This window comes from Vigna umbellata, chromosome 5, assembly GCF_029865625.1.
Source record: "Vigna umbellata cultivar VRB3 chromosome 5, Vumbellata_1.0, whole genome shotgun sequence".
In the NCBI taxonomy this organism is placed as follows: domain Eukaryota; kingdom Viridiplantae; phylum Streptophyta; class Magnoliopsida; order Fabales; family Fabaceae; genus Vigna; species Vigna umbellata.
The window spans coordinates 11,588,559-11,606,185 of record NC_142169.1 but is presented as its reverse complement, the minus strand read 5'-3'; the positions used below and the strand labels follow the sequence as shown (position 1 = coordinate 11,606,185).

Genomic DNA, 17,627 nt, shown 5'->3' with positions numbered 1-17,627 from the left:
GCCGCGAAACCGTACCTTTCCCCAATTGCTCAAAATCGTTGCCATTTGCTACTCTTTCTCCGAATCCTATTCCTTAACCTCTAATAATAACTTGAAAAATCCCCAATTCGCTCATAATAAATATTTTTGCAAGGTAGTTTGTTTAGCACACAAGGTGTTTGTTCAAACGCTTATGCTCACTTTTTTTTGGATTAGTTGTTAGATGACTCATACTTATCTTCTCCTTTTTCAATTCCGTGTGGAATTTTTAATGACTTCTGATGTGCTATTATTACGCTAAATTATTTTAATAATTTGAATACTTAACAAAACAATCTTTGTTCTATTACTCGTTCATATATAGCAAGGCCAAAGAGAAAAGACAAGGGATGAGAGTGAAAATGTAATTTGCGTAAATTACTCACGTTTGAATAATTTTGGACTGGCTTCCTAATATTTTGTGCTATCTTATCTCCAAAAATCAATTAAGGAATGAATTTTGAATTTTGGTGCAGGATTATGATCTAGCAGACTTCAAATATTCCACCTCATTTTCAAGAATTGCTGTTGTCCAGCCATTGCCACCAAACCACCTTTCACGTGTGAGTGACTTGGGCACCTGAATGTTGCACCTACACCAGTGTCTCCAGTCCTGGCTCCCCTGCAAGTAAACCCACCACTCGTTCTTTTCCGGTTTATCTTAATTTGGGTTCTACTTATTTGGGTCGTTCTTGGCTTGTTTGTTTTCTTCAAGGAACTGGATTGGATCTATTTTTGGTTCTGGATCAGCATAGCTTTATTGGTTTCTAACTTGTTCTCGTAAGAGTTTTATATATCATGATCATTTACGTTGACGTTATTTGGTTTGTATTTGGGCATAAAATTATTTAATAAACAACGCAATACTAGTAACAGCGTAGGAAGGATATCAAGTGAAAATAAAATAAAATTGAGAGGATTTACTCTCAATTGTGCACTTAAAATAGATGCTTAAGAATTAGATTTAGCAAACTAATCTTAGCTATTGGGTGGGTTTTTACTTTTAGCAGAATGTTGCATAAGTATTAGCTTATGCTACTTCTACAGTTCTCTGTTTTGCAATTGTGATCTCTTTTGGGCTTTGAGCAGAGAGGTTAAGCCATGCGATTACAGGAATTGATATGGAATTAGTGTGAATTTCAAAAGAACACGTATTCTTTGGTCAATGGATTTTGTAAATTAGTAATTTGCATAATATTTTTCTGTGATTGGTATAGTTTTAATTTTTTCTTGCAATTTTATAATTCTCTGTTATTTCCATCTCTGGTGCTTTTTCAGTTTTCTTTAGATAGCCAACCCGGAAGGGTTGAGTCAGGTTGGCCAATTAGTTCACCATTAAACTAGGGTAGGTTGGGTTGGTTCATTTTGAGCTCAAACCATGATTGGTTGGCAAACCCAGTAGAGTTCTAGTTGTCTTCGTTTTGACAAATTTCCTTTAAAGTGATCTTGTGCTGGTGTATATAGGTAAACAGCTTAATAAATGTATGTTTAATAAACTATTGTTACGTTAGAGCTAATGGAGTAAATTTTGGTGCAGCACTTATTGAAAAAAAGTTAGCAGAGATAATTTTATCATACATGATGTTGTTCGCGTCATTAGTTCAAATAAGTTGCATAGAAATTCTTTCACACATCCCTCCTAAAATGCCTTTTTTATTTTGTGGATGACAGGGGGAGGTAGATTAAAGAAAAGACACAAACTAACAAGAAAGAGACACATAGGATTTGAAACCCACTCTTTTAAATTTATAAAAAATGAATTATCTCCTTCCACTATATTCGTGGATTTCTCTAGTAATTCTGTATTAAAACATCTTTATACCTCAAAACATCATGCTTTCGCAGTATTAACAAAAAAAAAAATGAGAGTCTAAATCCTTTAAATGCTTTGCAGTGAAATGTTTTTTACAGCAGTTTGAAAAATTAGTATGTTAGGAAGCATTAGCAGCCAATACTACACTACACTATAACCACTGTACTATGCTGACTATCAATGACTGTGTCCTCTGCATTTATTGTTACTATGTCGGGTTTACACTTCCTGATTGAAGTCTTGAGCAGCTCCCAGAAAAAAACTGTGTTTGTGCATCTCCACATTCTCCCTAATAGTGTCAATCTTACATGCATGTAGCTAGTGAAGGTCTCTACCTTGTTCATCAACCAATAAATCATACTATATAACGATGCCAGAATAGCAACAATAGAACAGATGCAAAATAGGCCAAGGAAAGGTCGAAAACCAGTCGATGACCTATTTTTTTTCTCGCTCTCTAAAGTAGGACAACTGCGATTGACTTCTACCATTAGCATGTCTTTTTCTAGTTGTTCGGTCTGTCCACTCTCTATCATTTTCAGCAATGCTTCGGATATGTCAGTAGCCAGATTTGAACCCTTGGGAAATACCTAAGTAATCAAACAACCAAAATCAACATGCTAATTAGAACAGCTTCAGAAATAGGGAAATCATTTTTGAAAAATAATGTGGCAGTATCTCGTAAGCTAAGTTTGGTATGAGAGAAAATTGAAGAAATGCATATGATGAGTGCTTGACTATTGGTATATATAAGAAAATTTTCATAACCCTACAATTTCAACTTTTCCTTACAATTACCCTAATTTTTAATGCTGCCAAACGTGTCATAAAACGGTGAGAATAAAAGGAGAGATACCCACATAACCCAAGCCGCCAAGCCTGAAAGTGTTCCCTGCTTTGATAAAACCCCTGCATGCGTACTTTGCCAAAAAGACCTTAGCGTGAGGTGTAATAAAGAAAGCAGCTTCGATATCTTTGTTCCGAAAGGCATCAGGGTAATCATTTACAGACTTAATTTTCCTAATGTTCTCAGGCTTGAATTTTTGTACCTCAGTCAAATACTTCAAAATGAACGAATTTCCATTACAACCAACTACAGAATTTCTTTTCAGAAGGGTCTGGACTTTTACCACAGATGGCTCTAGTTGTGAAACAGTCATCATAGATGTCAAACTTGCTGTGAAAGTACTAGTTGCAATGAGGATCACAAATAACCATGGTGCCAGCACAATTCGAGCCAAGGGGCTTCTAATTTGTTCTCCTGCTTAATAGAATTTAGAAATGTACACAGAATTAGGAATAAAGAGGAGGAAGAAAGACGTGATTGAAAAAGTTTGTTCAGTATCATATTCTTAATATAGTCAATAGTGAATACTGCTGACGAAACAGGGATATCTCTGCATGGATTTTGACAAATGTGTCTCTATTACTACATTTTTCATTTGCCTCTTAGTTTTACAGTTTGGAAATGTTCGTATGAAAAATATTACAAAAGTTGGACAAAGATATTAGTGCTAGCTGAAGTTTTGGTGGTCTTTTTCTGATGTTGATCAAGGTTGTCACGTTAACTTTATTTTTTTTTAATCAAATATAGAGTATGAAAAAGTATATCATTATATAACGAATGATCCCTACTAGGTTGACACTTTATTTTCTGTCAATCATTTGCAGCGTACCCAAATAGCATAAACATAAAGAAAACTACGAAAGAGTGGGAGGCCTATACCAAAACCTACTAAAGAACCGAAACTAAAGTAAGGTTGAGAATACCTTCCCTAATGAAATCATATCTAAGAAAATCTGGAATGTCATGACACCAGTGAGTAGATCTTTCTTTTACACCTTGTAATCCTATTAGCAGTGATTCATTTTCCTTTAAATATTGGAAACATGAAATCACATATTTCTATAAGATTGTATGAATCTAAGCAGTGAAAATTAATTAACTCGCAATTAAACTCTTTACTACATTAAGCTCCAGTAAACTGTTAAATCAAGAGGACAGTTAGCGGATTTGAAAGCAAATTTAAATTTACCCCCTGACCACATAGTGTTACTGTTTTACTAACTCAAATGATTTTGAAAACGTCAACTTTATTTTAAAATGTTTCATTTTAGAAAGTTATGTTTTTATGAATTTATGTACAATTTGATCATTCATATAGTTTAATCTTATTTAATACCACTGTATTGCAATACTTTATTAATGTGATTATCTTGTCTGATGAGTTGAAACGTTGAATTATTGTTGTGTTGCATATATTTCTTTAATATGTTTTCTTTCTTGCATTAATGTTTATGATAGATAAAATCTTTCAATTTTTCTAGCATTACAACCTCGTAGTGATGATATTATATAGCAGCTATGGAATTTTACTCTTAACTAAAACGCTTGGTTAGAAGACTTACTCTGTGCAAAGAATATTACGGTGACTAAGAACCAAAGCATGGACCCGAACTCTCTTAGTTCTGCATTAACTTGCCTTTCGATCAACCATATGACGAGTCCCACAAAAATGTGTAATGCTACCATCATTAACCACATCTCTTTTGTGAAGACTTGTAAAAAAAGCCATGTTTCCTTTAATTTAGCTGACTGCTCTGTAACCACCATATCAATGCCAGATTCAACATACGGTTGTGAGAAGTCAACTAAATGATATCTGTATGCAATTATAGATGTATCTCCGACAGCAGCATCCAATGTCTAAGCAAGAAATAAAAGTTTAGATTTGCATTACGAAAAGACAACAAAATTAAAAGACAATAAAAATTGAAGGAAGAAACAACATGGGGTTTGTACAAGATCTAGTATTTTAACTTGCGTACTGTATAGGATAACTACTTGCTTTTATCCAATTAAATTTTAAAATTAAAAATATTTTAATATGATTAAATTGCATTATAGTTAAATATTCAAATAAAAATTTAAACTTTGAAAGGGTTATAGATCAAGTATACAGAAAAAATACAAAATAAGATTGTTAAGAGAAAAAAATTGTTTAGATGCATTGGTACTGTGTGAAAACACCATCCGGAGAAGATATATCAGAGAATCTTGAGAATGTCGATCTCAAAGAATAAGAAAAGTGAGACTGAGTTTTTCAGTTTCCCTTTTATACAGTATACTTTGTAAAAGTAATTATATTATTCCATAATACAATAATCAGCAAGTCCTGTGCCTTAACTCTCAAAACTAGTTGACTGTTACCATACCTTATTGTAGACTTGGCCTACCATTTCATCATAAGATCCATCGAAGGGAACAAACGAGAAACTCAAATTATAACGCAAAGTTTGAACAGCTGCTTTAAAGACATCAATTGAGAATCCGGTAAAAGAAGTTTCGTTCCTCTCAACATCATATTCCACATTCACGAAATCAGTAAATGCAGCATTTGCAGGAACTCCTATTTGTAATGTCCTCTCTATGGTGTTGTGAGTCCATCCCTTAGGAACAAATTGTATGCCTCCTGGCCAATAAACTGTGCTCAAAACTCCACTTGAAGCACTGTTTGTGTTCATCTCTGTCATCTGTTCTGTAACAAGTGTTTTGGAGAAACCTGATGCGGGAGACCATGATGCCAACTCCCTGTAACTTTTTCCTACCACGTTAATTATGCTGAGGGTTGGTGATTGCCGTAATTTTTCATTCATGGAGATTTTACTTTTTAATAATTGTTCAAGGGTTAACTTCCCTTTTGATTCCTCTGCAGCTTGAGCAACCTCCCAGGTTGCATTATACGATTGAAGTACAAAGGAACTTGGGTTAATGTTCTCTTCTTCTGGGAACTCGAAGACAAACCTTCTACGAAATTTTAACTTGAACCGTCTAAATGCCTTGCTTGTTTCCAAGAAGGGTGTCTTAAATCCAATAACTCCTTGCATGTTAGAGATAGCAGACGGGTTAACTGAATCAAGATGACCAGCAATCCCATCTGGGATAATCCACACAGAACCCTTTCCCATTAAACCCATTTGCTTTGCTTTCTCAAAAGTAGGTTAGCGAGCTCTAAAGAAGATTGCAAAATCAAGAAGACCCTGTTACTCCTGCTTTTTAGCCTATTAAGCTCATTTTCAATGGTAGAATTTGGGTTTAATAGAGAGGACAATGGAGGCAAAGCTACATGATTGTCAATCTCAGAACCAACAAGTCTAAGAGAATAGGAGAGGTCGAGTAGGATTCCAGGATCAGAGGAAAACCTGTTATCAAGTTCATAGATTGCTGTAACCTTTGTCCATCTAAATTCTCCTACAATGGCTGCAATGCATTGCATTTGAAGGTTAATATTATATCCCACTTGGTTGAAGTGAGGCAATAGAGGTGATACTTGCTCTGCGCTGGTTACAGATGAAATTAGAGACAAGATAGGAATATTTTTTATTTTGTCATTAAATTCACTTGCGAGAGTTGCTTCATTGTGTGTTATTGTACCTATGATGGCTAGCACTTGCTTGCTTAGGGCGAGATCCATAGCTATATTTATCAAAAGAAAATGGTGTTAGGATGCTTGATTTGTACAAATTTAGTTAAACCATTCATTTAGTACGAATAGTTCACACTATTTTAAGTATTAGTTCCTAGACCGAAAAACATAAATTTTAATTCTACAACCATATTTTATTTTATTGAAGATTGGTTCTTGTTCTTACACTTGTATGTAGTAATGATGTCAAATATGGTTTACATGGTCAACTCATGAAATGACATGACTAAAGTATGATCATTTAAATGCATATTTGGTTTCACATCAAATCAACTTAAACACTTATCTTTGGTGTACACCTACATTTGAACTGATTATTTTTAGTATTTACTTTTTTCGTACGCGAAACTCTAAAGGTCAAACCAAATCAAACACACATTATTATTCCAATATACTTGAGGAATTAGCTCTGACAAAAAAGTTTGGATGTTTCATCTTCCACCTCCAATATTTTATAAGTACTTCCAACTTTTTCAAAGATTTTGATTTTGGTTCATAAATTATTTTAAATTTTACTTTTAAATTCTAAATTTAATAATAATCTAATTTAATTTAAAATTTTAATATTTTTAATATATGTTTATATCTTAATAATTATTAAAATATAATTTCTATTATTATAATAGTTATATTAAAAAATAAAAATAAAATAATAAAATTAAATTAATAATAATGAAAATAATAAAATTACAATAATAATATAAAGTCTGATTTAATATATTTAAATATATTAAATTATATTAAAATATTAAATCAAATTAAATAATTATTAAATTTTAAATAAATTTTTTTTAAAAATAATTATTTATCGAAGATAATTTTTTTTATTTAAATTTAATTATTTTTTAATTTAATTTAAAATTTTAATATTATTTAATATATTTTCATATTTTAATAATTATTAAAATATAATTTATATCACTATAATAATTATATTAAAAAAATAAAAATAAAAATAATTTAAATAGAAGTAATAATAATGAAAATAAAAAATAAAAAAATAATAATATAAAAATAAAAAAACAAAATTTTAAAAGAATTTGTTCATTGTAAATGGATATCCGTTATATATTACGGATTTTGAAGCACGATTAATATTTTTTAAACTTTTTTTAAGTTTTTTTTATTTAATAATATTAAAATTTTATATATATATTAAATAATATTAAAATTTCAAAATTAAATTATTGTTAAATTTTAAATTTAAAAGTAAAATTTAAAATAGTTTATGAATTGGATTTCAAAATCAAATTATTTTAATAAAAAGAAAAAAAAGTTAAAAGAATATTTATTAAAGATAAAAAGAGAAATATTTGAAAATTTTGAAAACGGAGAATGAGACGTTTGAAGTGTAGGATAAAATGCCGAAAAAGAACTTTAGTCTCTAATAGTTAAAAGATTAATCTAGTTATATTCTTCCCTAATTCCATCTACAAGAAAGTTTAACCATTATTATGATAATCAAAACTAGAGTTTAGATTCTAATACTTAAAAGTTATGTCCAAAAACTAATAAGAATAATTTAACATACTATTTTCATAAAAAAAAATTATAATTAAATAAGAGAAATAAAGGAAAATATATTGCCTACCAGTTTTTACTTTTACCAGACAGTCTTGAAATTATGAAAAAAAGAAACGAGTTTAAGAAACCTAGACAATACTTGTTAACGAAAGTGATGAAAAAAAAATTTAATGAAATAAAAATAAGGCGAAGTAAAAGAAGGAGGATGACGTGATTCTAACCCACAATATTTGTCGTGTGTTTACGGTCGTGACAAAGTTTCCTTAAACAGTTATAAGAAGAAAAAATGAACTATAGACATTTTTTTTTCATTAGTTAAAACAATATAATAGCTTTGGGAGAAGATATGAAAGTTTTCACACAACTTTATCTTAGGTGATGATAAAAAGTGAGTTTAATATTTTATCTTCTTTCTGTATATTCTTACATTGTAACTTGAGAAAGACAAAAATTGAAAGTGAAAGTTAATGTTACCACTAGCAACTGCTTGAGCTGAATTTCCATTGGAGTTTCTTATCTTCAAATCCAGCTTGGAACTACTGAACCGATTGAAGTCTTGGACTGCAATTTCCATGCCTATTTTCTGATGTTTTCCAATCTGTGAACTCAAATCAAGCACAGCACCTATGTTCATTATGGAACTTGAGCAATGGCTTCTTTCATCAGCCAGAAGCACCCTTGACCATGTTAACCATTGCAGGACAAAGATGTAGGTAATGAGTGAAACTGGAGAGCTTCTTCCCATTGAAAAATGCTCAACATGAAAATGTTGAACAGTAGTACTAATAAAAGCCCTACCTCTGACTTTTTCCATCTTCTGGTCCAATAATCTCTTATTTTTATCCCTTTTCCTTTGGTTTATGATTCGCATTTCTTCATTCATCCTATAAACCATTATACACGACATATGATAGATTTGAAAGAGATTGATAATAGGTTTATAAAAGTTCTTTCATCAATACGTTTTTTCAAAGGGAACAACAATTAAACTGAACTTTTTTATGAATTTAAATTGGTTTATATGAAAAATAAAAATTAAAGAAATGATGTAAGGACAAAAAAATTATAAATTGACTTACAAATAAGCTGATTTAAGTTGGGAAAAATTCTAGTTAGAGGTTTATTCTTAAGTTTTTATATTAGAAATGTTATGTTAATAGAGATATTTTGTATGAAATAAAAAAGAAGAAGCAACGTATGAAATAAAATATTTAACTAAGAATATGGCTGGAGAAATGTCAACGGAAGACCATGAATTAGTAGTGTAGCTATGCTAGTTGATGCCACATATGAATTAGTAGTGTAGCTTTCCTTGACTTCTTCATACTTCTCATTCGATAATAATATAGTCAGTTTTTCCAAGTTTACATTATCCGTCAAAACGGTACCACACAAATAAAACAACTGTAAGAATATGCCTGGAAGAAAAGTGAATGGGTGCTTATGCAGCTCAAGAAAGGGATTTTTTAACTTTCTCTACACAGGGAAATTTCCAAGCTATTGTAGAGAATCTCTGGAAGTTTATTAATTTCCCATATTAAAACATTCAGAAAAATGACACGATATCTTCAAATTTCCAAACAATTAGTAGATTACATCATCAATGAATACATTAAAATCGAGTTCATATATGATATACAAGGAAATGCCAAATGTATATTCCGAGCTTTTCCCATTTCCTTACACAAGAGCCGTCTCGCATTGGATGGGAAAAAAAAGAAGAAAAAGATGATGGTGGTACATTTGGCACAGATGAAACACTTTTTTTAGAATATTAAATTTGTTAGATTACATCTTAATAAGCTTACAAAATTATATTTAAAAAATAATTTATTTTATTTTATTTTTAATTAATATAAACTTTATATCGAATTTATACAAGATAAAACTAATTTATAATAAAATAAATCCAAACTTTATTTACAAATCAGTTAATATATAAAATTAAGTTAGACTTTATTTTTTTTATAAGACTTTAAAAATAATTTCCATATATAACTAATATCTATATATACGAAAAATAACCTTTAAATCATTTATTTCTTTCATATAATCTATAATACAACTACAAAATTTTGTTTTTTTGGAATATATTTTACATACAAAATTTTGATTTTTTGGAATATATTTTACATACAAAACTGACTGAGAAAACCTATAAATGAATTGAGCGCTTCTTTATTATAAAACACAAAAATACATTAAAATTATTAGTGTAAAATTTGTTTCAACGTCACACATTCAATATCAAATAACAAAACAACTAATATTAAAAATGATAAATGATACTTTTGTAAATAAAATCACCTCTTAGACGTTGGTTACCTTCTCCACTGACGTCATCTCCTCTTAAACATCGGATTAGACGTCAGATATCTCACCCATCGACATCATATTCTTTGCAATAACCATTAAAAACTGAATCGAAAAAACTCTTCGATTGCTAAAGTTCCACTTTAGACATCGGGGGTTAGTGGACCGATATCTAAATGTGTTAATTTTAGTAAAATATTGAGCACTGAAGTGAAAATCTAAACACATTAGGTGTTAAATGCTTGAATAATAGACGTCTAATGGGTATAAGACGTCATACACTATTTGCTTTGACAATTATATTATCTTAAAAAAAATAGAAAACTAGCTAGAGCCACACTATTTATTTGCATTTTTTCTGCCAAGTGAACCAACAGTTTCATTGTCAAGTGCGAGGAAGAACAAACTTCAGTTTGGGTCATTTACCTCAAATATATGTGTATCCGCTACCTTGGTTGGAATTTTTTTTTGAGTTTTGATCGATTGATTTTGTGTTTTTGTGAAGCAGCGACTTTTAAAGGTGAGATGAAGCTCCACCACTTCTAAGAACGACGACGAGTAAGCTCCACCACTTCCAACAATGGCAGCGAGTAAGTTCCACCACTTCCAACAACAATGACGAGGAGTTCACACTAACCATAGGTGGCGGCGACGAGTCCTCTGCTCTTCATTGCTGAAAACGACTCCCCATTCTCCAACGATGACAATGATCTGCAATCCCTTTAAGAAGGTTGGTTTCTTGGATTTCATACATTTTAATGTACTGATTGGTTATTGGAGATAATTTTTAGTTTCCTATTGTTCTTTGTGTCATGTGTCTTGTATGTGCCATTGGTTATGTTTGTGTTCTTCATTATGGTTTTTATATTAGACAATTTTTTTTAGTATAATTTTTGGCATTTTATTTTTCATTAAATTTTTAAAATATTTGTAGTATAAATGATAGTTAAGCATTGAGTGAAAATTAGTTCCCATTTGAGATTTAACACAAAAAATTAAACTTTTAATCGTTTGTATTAAATTTTGAATTGTCCAATGAGAAAGTGTGAAATTATTTTTTTTCATAATTTGCTATAACTTGTAAGTTTAAGTTTATGGATAAATTTGATAAAATTTTGATTGAGATTAATTTGTATGGTTCTCTGGATGCATACTTTATTATGGTCATGAGTGATCACTTTCATGTTGTTTATTTTGGAGAATAATGCTAAATATTGTCGAAATTTTATCAAATTATGAAAAATATTTTTTTAGGATGCGTAGGGCCTAGTCTTGTGAGAGTTAAATAATTTGAGATTGATGGAGTTTCTTGTAAACATAATATGGATCAAAGTTAGATGAATGAACGTCGCATTAGTGAAGAGTATGAAAAAAAGGTTTTTGAATTCTTGCAATATGTCCAAGAACATGCAAACTTTGTGAACCAGACATATTTTTGTCCTTGTGTTTGTTGTCTTAATCAAATAGGTCAGGACTTGGGCAACATGTGTGATAATTTATTCATCTTCAGTATAAGGAGGAGTTATACAGTTTGGACTAGACAAAGAGAAGTATTACAAAAGCCCACAACATCATGAGGAACAATTTGTGTGGACGGATGGATGAATGATCATTTAAAGGACATGGACATAGTACGTGATGTTGGTGAAGAAAATTTTGGAAGAGCTAAGTTATATGATTATCTTAAGAATAATTCAATGGAAGAGTTCTATCTAGGAGGCTCTAACTTTACACTTTTCTCGATGATAATTACATATTTATGCCCTTATTTAGCCTTTAATATTGGATTTTTAAATAGTTTTTGTAATTTAAAGAAATATTTTAATTAAGATTTGTTATAATTCGGTTTATTGAGTATGAAATACAAAAACATGATAAAAATATATTTTTAGATTCGGTTTATTGAGTATGAAATACAAAAACATGATAAAAGTAGATTTTTAGTTGCATAAATATTCTTTTGATATTTTGAGGCGTGTTAGTGTTGCGACATCTAAGTTGAGCTTATTGGGGGTACGAAAATAAATTGATTAAAGTTTCACAAGTAGAAAAAGAGGATTCCATGAAAGACTATTATGATAAGTGAAATCCACCTATTATAATACATTGACTGGTGATAATTTTGTAATAAAACTAAGATATATTATGATGTATTTTAAGAAACCTATTATAATAAGTGTAACAATGGCTTTTTCGTAATAAAAGTTACGTATATTATAATAGATAAAAAACTATTTATCATAATAAATTGAATCGAGTAGCAAAACTGAAATTACAGTGAAAACATGTTAAGACATATTTTAGAAAACCTATCATAGTAAGATTCTATTATGATTGTTGGTTCTTACATGTCATAGTACATGCAATCCCTAACTTAATTTTTCCTTCATTTCGTTTAGAAGCTTGAGTTCATTTTTGAAGTTCTTATCGTTGTCGTGCAAAGACTATGGAGAGCAGAGAAAAGGAACCAGAGGTGGGGGAAGGGAGAAGAGAAGATCGGAGCAGAAGTGAGGAGGCAGTACCTGAACCACTAGAAATAGCAGAATGGGAACCTTAGGCCAAGCTTTCTACGCCGTCGGATTTTGGATCCGAGAGACCGGCCAAGCTATCGATCGCCTTGGCTCTCACCTCCAAGGCAACTACCTCTTCCAAGAACAGCGTATGATTTCCTTCAGTTTTTCATTTTCATTTCCATTAATCAGGGTTTCATTTCAATCTTCAATGTTTCTTACTTCGATTTCAAATTTACAGTCTCTAGACATCGACCTCTGATGAATCTCTTCGACAAATATTCCTCCATTCACAAGGATGCATTTGTGGCCCGCAGCGCCTCCCTCCTCGGCGATGTTCACGATGGCCCAGCTTCCTCCATTTGGTATGGGTGTGTTCTCAGAGGTAAACCCTACCGCCATCATGCTGTTTCTAAATTTTGTTTTCAGTGATTAGGGTTTGTTTACGTCGTCTGAGATTAGCCGTCCTGGGAATGTATAGGTTTACAAATGAATGTCTATTTTACACTTGTTTGATACAACTACAAGAATGGGAAACTGTTTTAAGTGATTTTGGGCTCTCCTTCAATTGCTGGAATCGTAATGTTCAGAGACTCAGCCTCACGGGCACACTATCAGTATTTGTATTTGTCTGAAATGCATGTGTTAGGAAGAAGTGTGGCTGGTGAGAAATTGGCTGGAGAAACTATCAGTATTCCAGCCTTGATTATTTGCAATTGTTTCCTCTATTGAAGCTGTGACAGCTGATACTTCAAACTATGATGCTATTCAATTTTTGTAGCTCGTTCCAACTGCTCTACTGCATGATTCTGCATCAGTGCTGCTACTTCATCCATTTTCTTTGACTTTTGTTTAATTCCTTATAATCAAACAAGTATTTGCAGCTCTTGTGATCACTAAAAATTGGATAATCTTTTCTTCAATTCTTGACAATTATTCTACAACAGTGCTGCTATTTGGCACTACTGAAAACTATGATAGAGATTAGCTAGCTTGCTTTATCTAGTGAATCAAATCAACAAGGTAGAAGAAGCATGCCGTTACAAGAGATGTCTAGAGTTTTTATTCCTGGACAATCAAATAAGTTTTCAATTCCTGAGATAGCTTTGATTGAATTTCTCAAATTGTTGATCTCATTCTATTTCTCCCTTTCAGTTTTTGTTGGGATAGCTTGTCCTGCACTTTCAAAAGTTCCCCATGTGCTAGTCATTCACGGAGAAAGTAATGGAAGGGTGGAGTGCATAAAGGTTTGTCTAAGATCTAGTATATTTGGTTAGTTATTTGCAAGATTGATTACGTAAAACTGGTTGAAAGATATTGACTTGCTATGTTACTTCTCTGAGTGTTAGAGAAACAAACCTGCAAAGTGGATTCTGCACAAACCAACATTGCCAATTTTATTTGGGACACACCATTCAAAGGACATGCTACTTATATATCCTCAAGGAGTGAGAGTCATTGTGCATACAATGAACTTAATTTATGTAGATTGAAACAATAAAAGCCAAGGTTTGTGGATGCAAGATTTTCCATGGAAAGATCAAAATAGTCCAAGTAATGGATCTGGATTTGAGAATGACCTAGTTGAATATCTTAGTATACTGAAGGTAATGGTAGACGATTTTCATTTATATTGAAAGAGACGAATAAATAATCTTAAGTTGATAAGATAAAACTAATGGTGAATAATTATTGAAAAACCTAGTTGAAGTAACTTGTCCCAAATGTTAGACAGCTGGATTATTGTAGAAAATTCACTTGTTAAAAGTTTTTAACAGGTTATTATGAAAACTTGTTGCTAGCCAAAGTTCTTATACGACCCATGAAGGCTAAATAGTTTCCAACAGATCTCGATATTGATGTTATTGATTGACTAGATATTATCCTTAGTGTTGCTACGATAACTGTCCATATTAGGCATTTTTAATAGGCACTATACATCTTACGCATAACATTATTTATTTGGTGGTTCAGTGGCCGGAGTTCTCAGTTAAACTTCCATCGCTTGGAAGCGTTAGTATATGTCCCTCTTTCTTCAGGAAGTTTGATTATAGTGATGCAAGGGTACTTTTCCACTTATTGTTATTAAATTATGTCCTTTTTTTATTGAAACGTTTAAAAATTTGCAGATTGTCAGATACACTGTACATCAGGATACATAAAGCTATTTGCATTATATTCAGGTTAGATTAATCGCATCTATACCTGAATATCATTCTGGTACTAGTTTGAAAAAGTGGGGACATATGAAGTTGCGTTCTCTTATCCAGGAATGTACTTTTGATGAAGAGTTTAAGAAATCTCCACTTGTTTATCAGGTACTGTTTGGCTCTAGGCTAGGTTGCATTATACTCTTGTTTTGGCGCATTTGGTTCATGTTAATCTTATAACTCTAGTATTAAATGGAAAAAAGCTAATGTTAAAGTATTTCACTATTGTTATATTTTCTCTCACTAAATACTTATCTAAATGATCATTACAAAATTGTTCTAACTTAATTATTTTATTTGTAGATCTTTAATGATTCATCTCCAATGGAAACTCCAGACATTGAAAACATTATAACTAGGTGAGCCTCTTTTATTTTAAGTGTTAGTAAATTGTAAAAACTTGACTACAATGTAGTGTAGGTTAATGTTATATTTGGATTTAATATATGGTTTGATGTACAAATCCAGCTGCATCATAATAAATTCACTATATTATGACTGATAAGTGAAAATCTGTCATAATACACTTGGATCTATTATGATAGGTGATAGAAAGTACGTCATAATATGCTGAGTCTATTATGATGGAGTTTTCTGTACGTCATAAAATGCGCAGACCTATTATAATGCCCATAACTATGATGCTAGATTATCTATCATAATAGGTCATTTTTACCTATAATAAAAAGTGATTTTTTCACTAGTGTTTCATAACAACTTAAAGATAAATCCAAGAAGTAAATAATCAAAATCATAAGAAGTCAAGTCATACATTGCATAGGGAACATACAACAAAAATAGGATCTTGTCGTTTTCTCTATTTTTTACTAAAGGAGCTTTGTTAATTGATAAATGTTTATGATAAAAGATAATTTAGAAAAATTATATCATAAGATATTTTATTTGATATTGTTAAATAATTACCTTATTTAACTCTATCAGTAAATAAGCAAGTTCGTCTTACTCACACACTTGAACTATAACATCTTTTTCTATTGAACTGCTTGATCATTTCAAAACTTTGCAATCCATTTCAGGTAGTAAAACCAGAGGTTTCTCTTAACAACTCTATTATAGCTAGAGACAATATTGATCGTAATTGCACATTGATATTCTAAGGAAGTCATGAACAAGAGATAACATTGATTATGTCTACCTAGAAGAAAGCAGATAGAGTGGAATGAGTAAGATGCGAGTTAAACTTCAAATAGACGACAGCAATGCACTGATGATGAAATATAACAACGAAGATAGAGAAACCACTAGAGTAACGACTGTGTAGAGAAAGAAGCATAAAGAAGGAAGAAGATGGAGAGTGAGAAGCACAGCTGAAACGAGGAAATGCAAAGTTGGAGAGAAAGGAGTTTGTGATAAATATAGAGAAGTTGAGAAAGAAAAAAGAGAAGTCATGGGAAATGTGTACAAATCACACCATGCCAAGGGGAGGAAGTTTTGTAGCCGTAACAAAGTTAAAATTTCAAAAAGCAGTCGAATCGTTTTGTCTTAGGAAGCAAGGATCGAAACCTTAATGCCTCAATCAGAGAACGAGGCTCATGGTTGGGTGGCTTTGGTCCAGTGTGCAGAGCCTCAGCTAAACAAGGGAAAGGAAATCAGACAGTTTGAAAAGTAAAGCTTCAAACCTTAGCACTTCAATTGCAAGAACGAGACTCAAGGCCAGAGGGCTTTGGTTCAATAGGTTGAGGCCTCGGTTGATGGAGGTGTACAGTTTTTGGTCGATCTTATAATGGAGAGAGGTGCACATAGCAAAGGTTTCAATTAGGGAGAGAGAGCGAAATTGGGCCGAGTCCATTTGGCTATGATCATGTAGTTGACCAAAAGAGTTATATCAAGATTTAAATGTCGAGAGTAGTGAAGAAGAAAGAATAACGAATGATAATCGATAACTACCAAGCGCCAGGATTATGTTTTTTATCTTGTTAAATCGTTTAGGGATTTAAATTGGGGTTTTTATGAAAATATAAGAAAGGTTTGATTTGATTATTTTGTAAAAGATATAGCTTGTAACATAAAGTTATATAGTTTTATAAATAGAGAGAAAGAGAAAAAGGATCAATGTTTTAGAATACTAAATCCTCATTAACTAGGAGAGTAACAACGTACTCAAATTCCTTTTCTCGGATTGAGAACCCAAAACCTTTATATATATATATATATATATATATATATATATATATATATATATATATATATATATATATATATATAAACCAAAAATATTGTTGAATATTTATTTAATTTAGATAGTTAAATTTATTTATATTTTTGTGTATCTAGTAAAACGAACATCAAAATGTAATATAAATTCCAGACTATACATTCTACAAAATGGGCATTTCATCATTAACTAAAAAAAATATGACTAAAATAAACATGATTTAAAATATCGACATTTCTGTATATTAAATACATTTTCTCAAAAATAGTTTAAAAGTATAGTTTGGGAAAAATTTATTTGAAATCCTTCAGAGATTCAAGTTGGTATGTTTGTGCTAACAGTTATAATTAAATTGATATTATTTTTTCATAAATTATGTACAACTGTTGATAAAAAAGTATTATGTAACTATTGATTTTAAGATTTGTTTAGATCATATTAAATTAATTTAAATTATGTGGTTTGATAAGAGGTAGGCAATAATTTATCTTTTATTGCTTAAAAAGCAATTCATGTAGAAGCTGTAACATTGAATATGTTGTTTATTGTTAGAAAAGTCAGTTTCAAAGTTGTAAA

The 17,627-nt window shown here is 31.1% G+C and overlaps 1 protein-coding gene and 1 pseudogene across 19 annotated transcripts; one reads left to right on the top strand and one right to left on the bottom strand.

Moving 5' to 3' along the window:
* Positions 1 to 496: 496 nt before the first annotated feature.
* On the bottom strand, positions 497 to 8,737 carry LOC124827279 (glutamate receptor 2.9-like; annotated as a pseudogene).
* Positions 8,738 to 12,450: 3,713 nt separating this feature from the next.
* LOC124827285 (tyrosyl-DNA phosphodiesterase 1-like) lies at positions 12,451 to 16,966 on the top strand. 19 transcript variants are annotated; one of them, XM_088092059.1, is made up of 8 exons: positions 12,489 to 12,814; positions 12,907 to 13,050; positions 13,821 to 13,912; positions 14,009 to 14,272; positions 14,640 to 14,848; positions 14,936 to 14,983; positions 15,179 to 15,234; positions 15,913 to 16,876. In XM_088092059.1, exons 4-7 carry the CDS (start codon positions 14,183 to 14,185, stop codon positions 15,228 to 15,230), a joined length of 399 nt encoding a protein of 132 aa, XP_087948185.1. In that variant the 5' UTR covers positions 12,489 to 12,814; positions 12,907 to 13,050; positions 13,821 to 13,912; positions 14,009 to 14,182; the 3' UTR covers positions 15,231 to 15,234; positions 15,913 to 16,876. The 19 variants fall into 19 exon arrangements, 4 of the variants coding, with proteins under 4 accessions (XP_087948187.1, XP_087948185.1, XP_087948188.1 ...); XR_015779921.1 differs by having other exon boundaries at positions 12,495 to 12,814; positions 14,015 to 14,272; positions 14,795 to 14,848; XR_015779920.1 differs by having other exon boundaries at positions 12,495 to 12,814; positions 14,015 to 14,272; positions 14,640 to 14,729; positions 14,849 to 14,983.
* The last annotated feature ends 661 nt before the right edge of the window (positions 16,967 to 17,627 follow it).

Excerpts from the sequence above, each read along its gene's own strand:
- LOC124827285 (XM_088092060.1), top strand. The coding sequence starts at position 14,183 with ATGCAAGATTTTCCATGGAAAGATCAAAATAGTCCAAGTAATGGATCT. Across the intron at positions 14,273-14,639 it reads AATATCTTAGTATACTGAAG|TGGCCGGAGTTCTCAGTTAA; the intron begins GTAATGGTAGAC and ends TTGGTGGTTCAG. Across the intron at positions 14,849-14,935 it reads GCTATTTGCATTATATTCAG|GAATGTACTTTTGATGAAGA; the intron begins GTTAGATTAATC and ends TCTCTTATCCAG.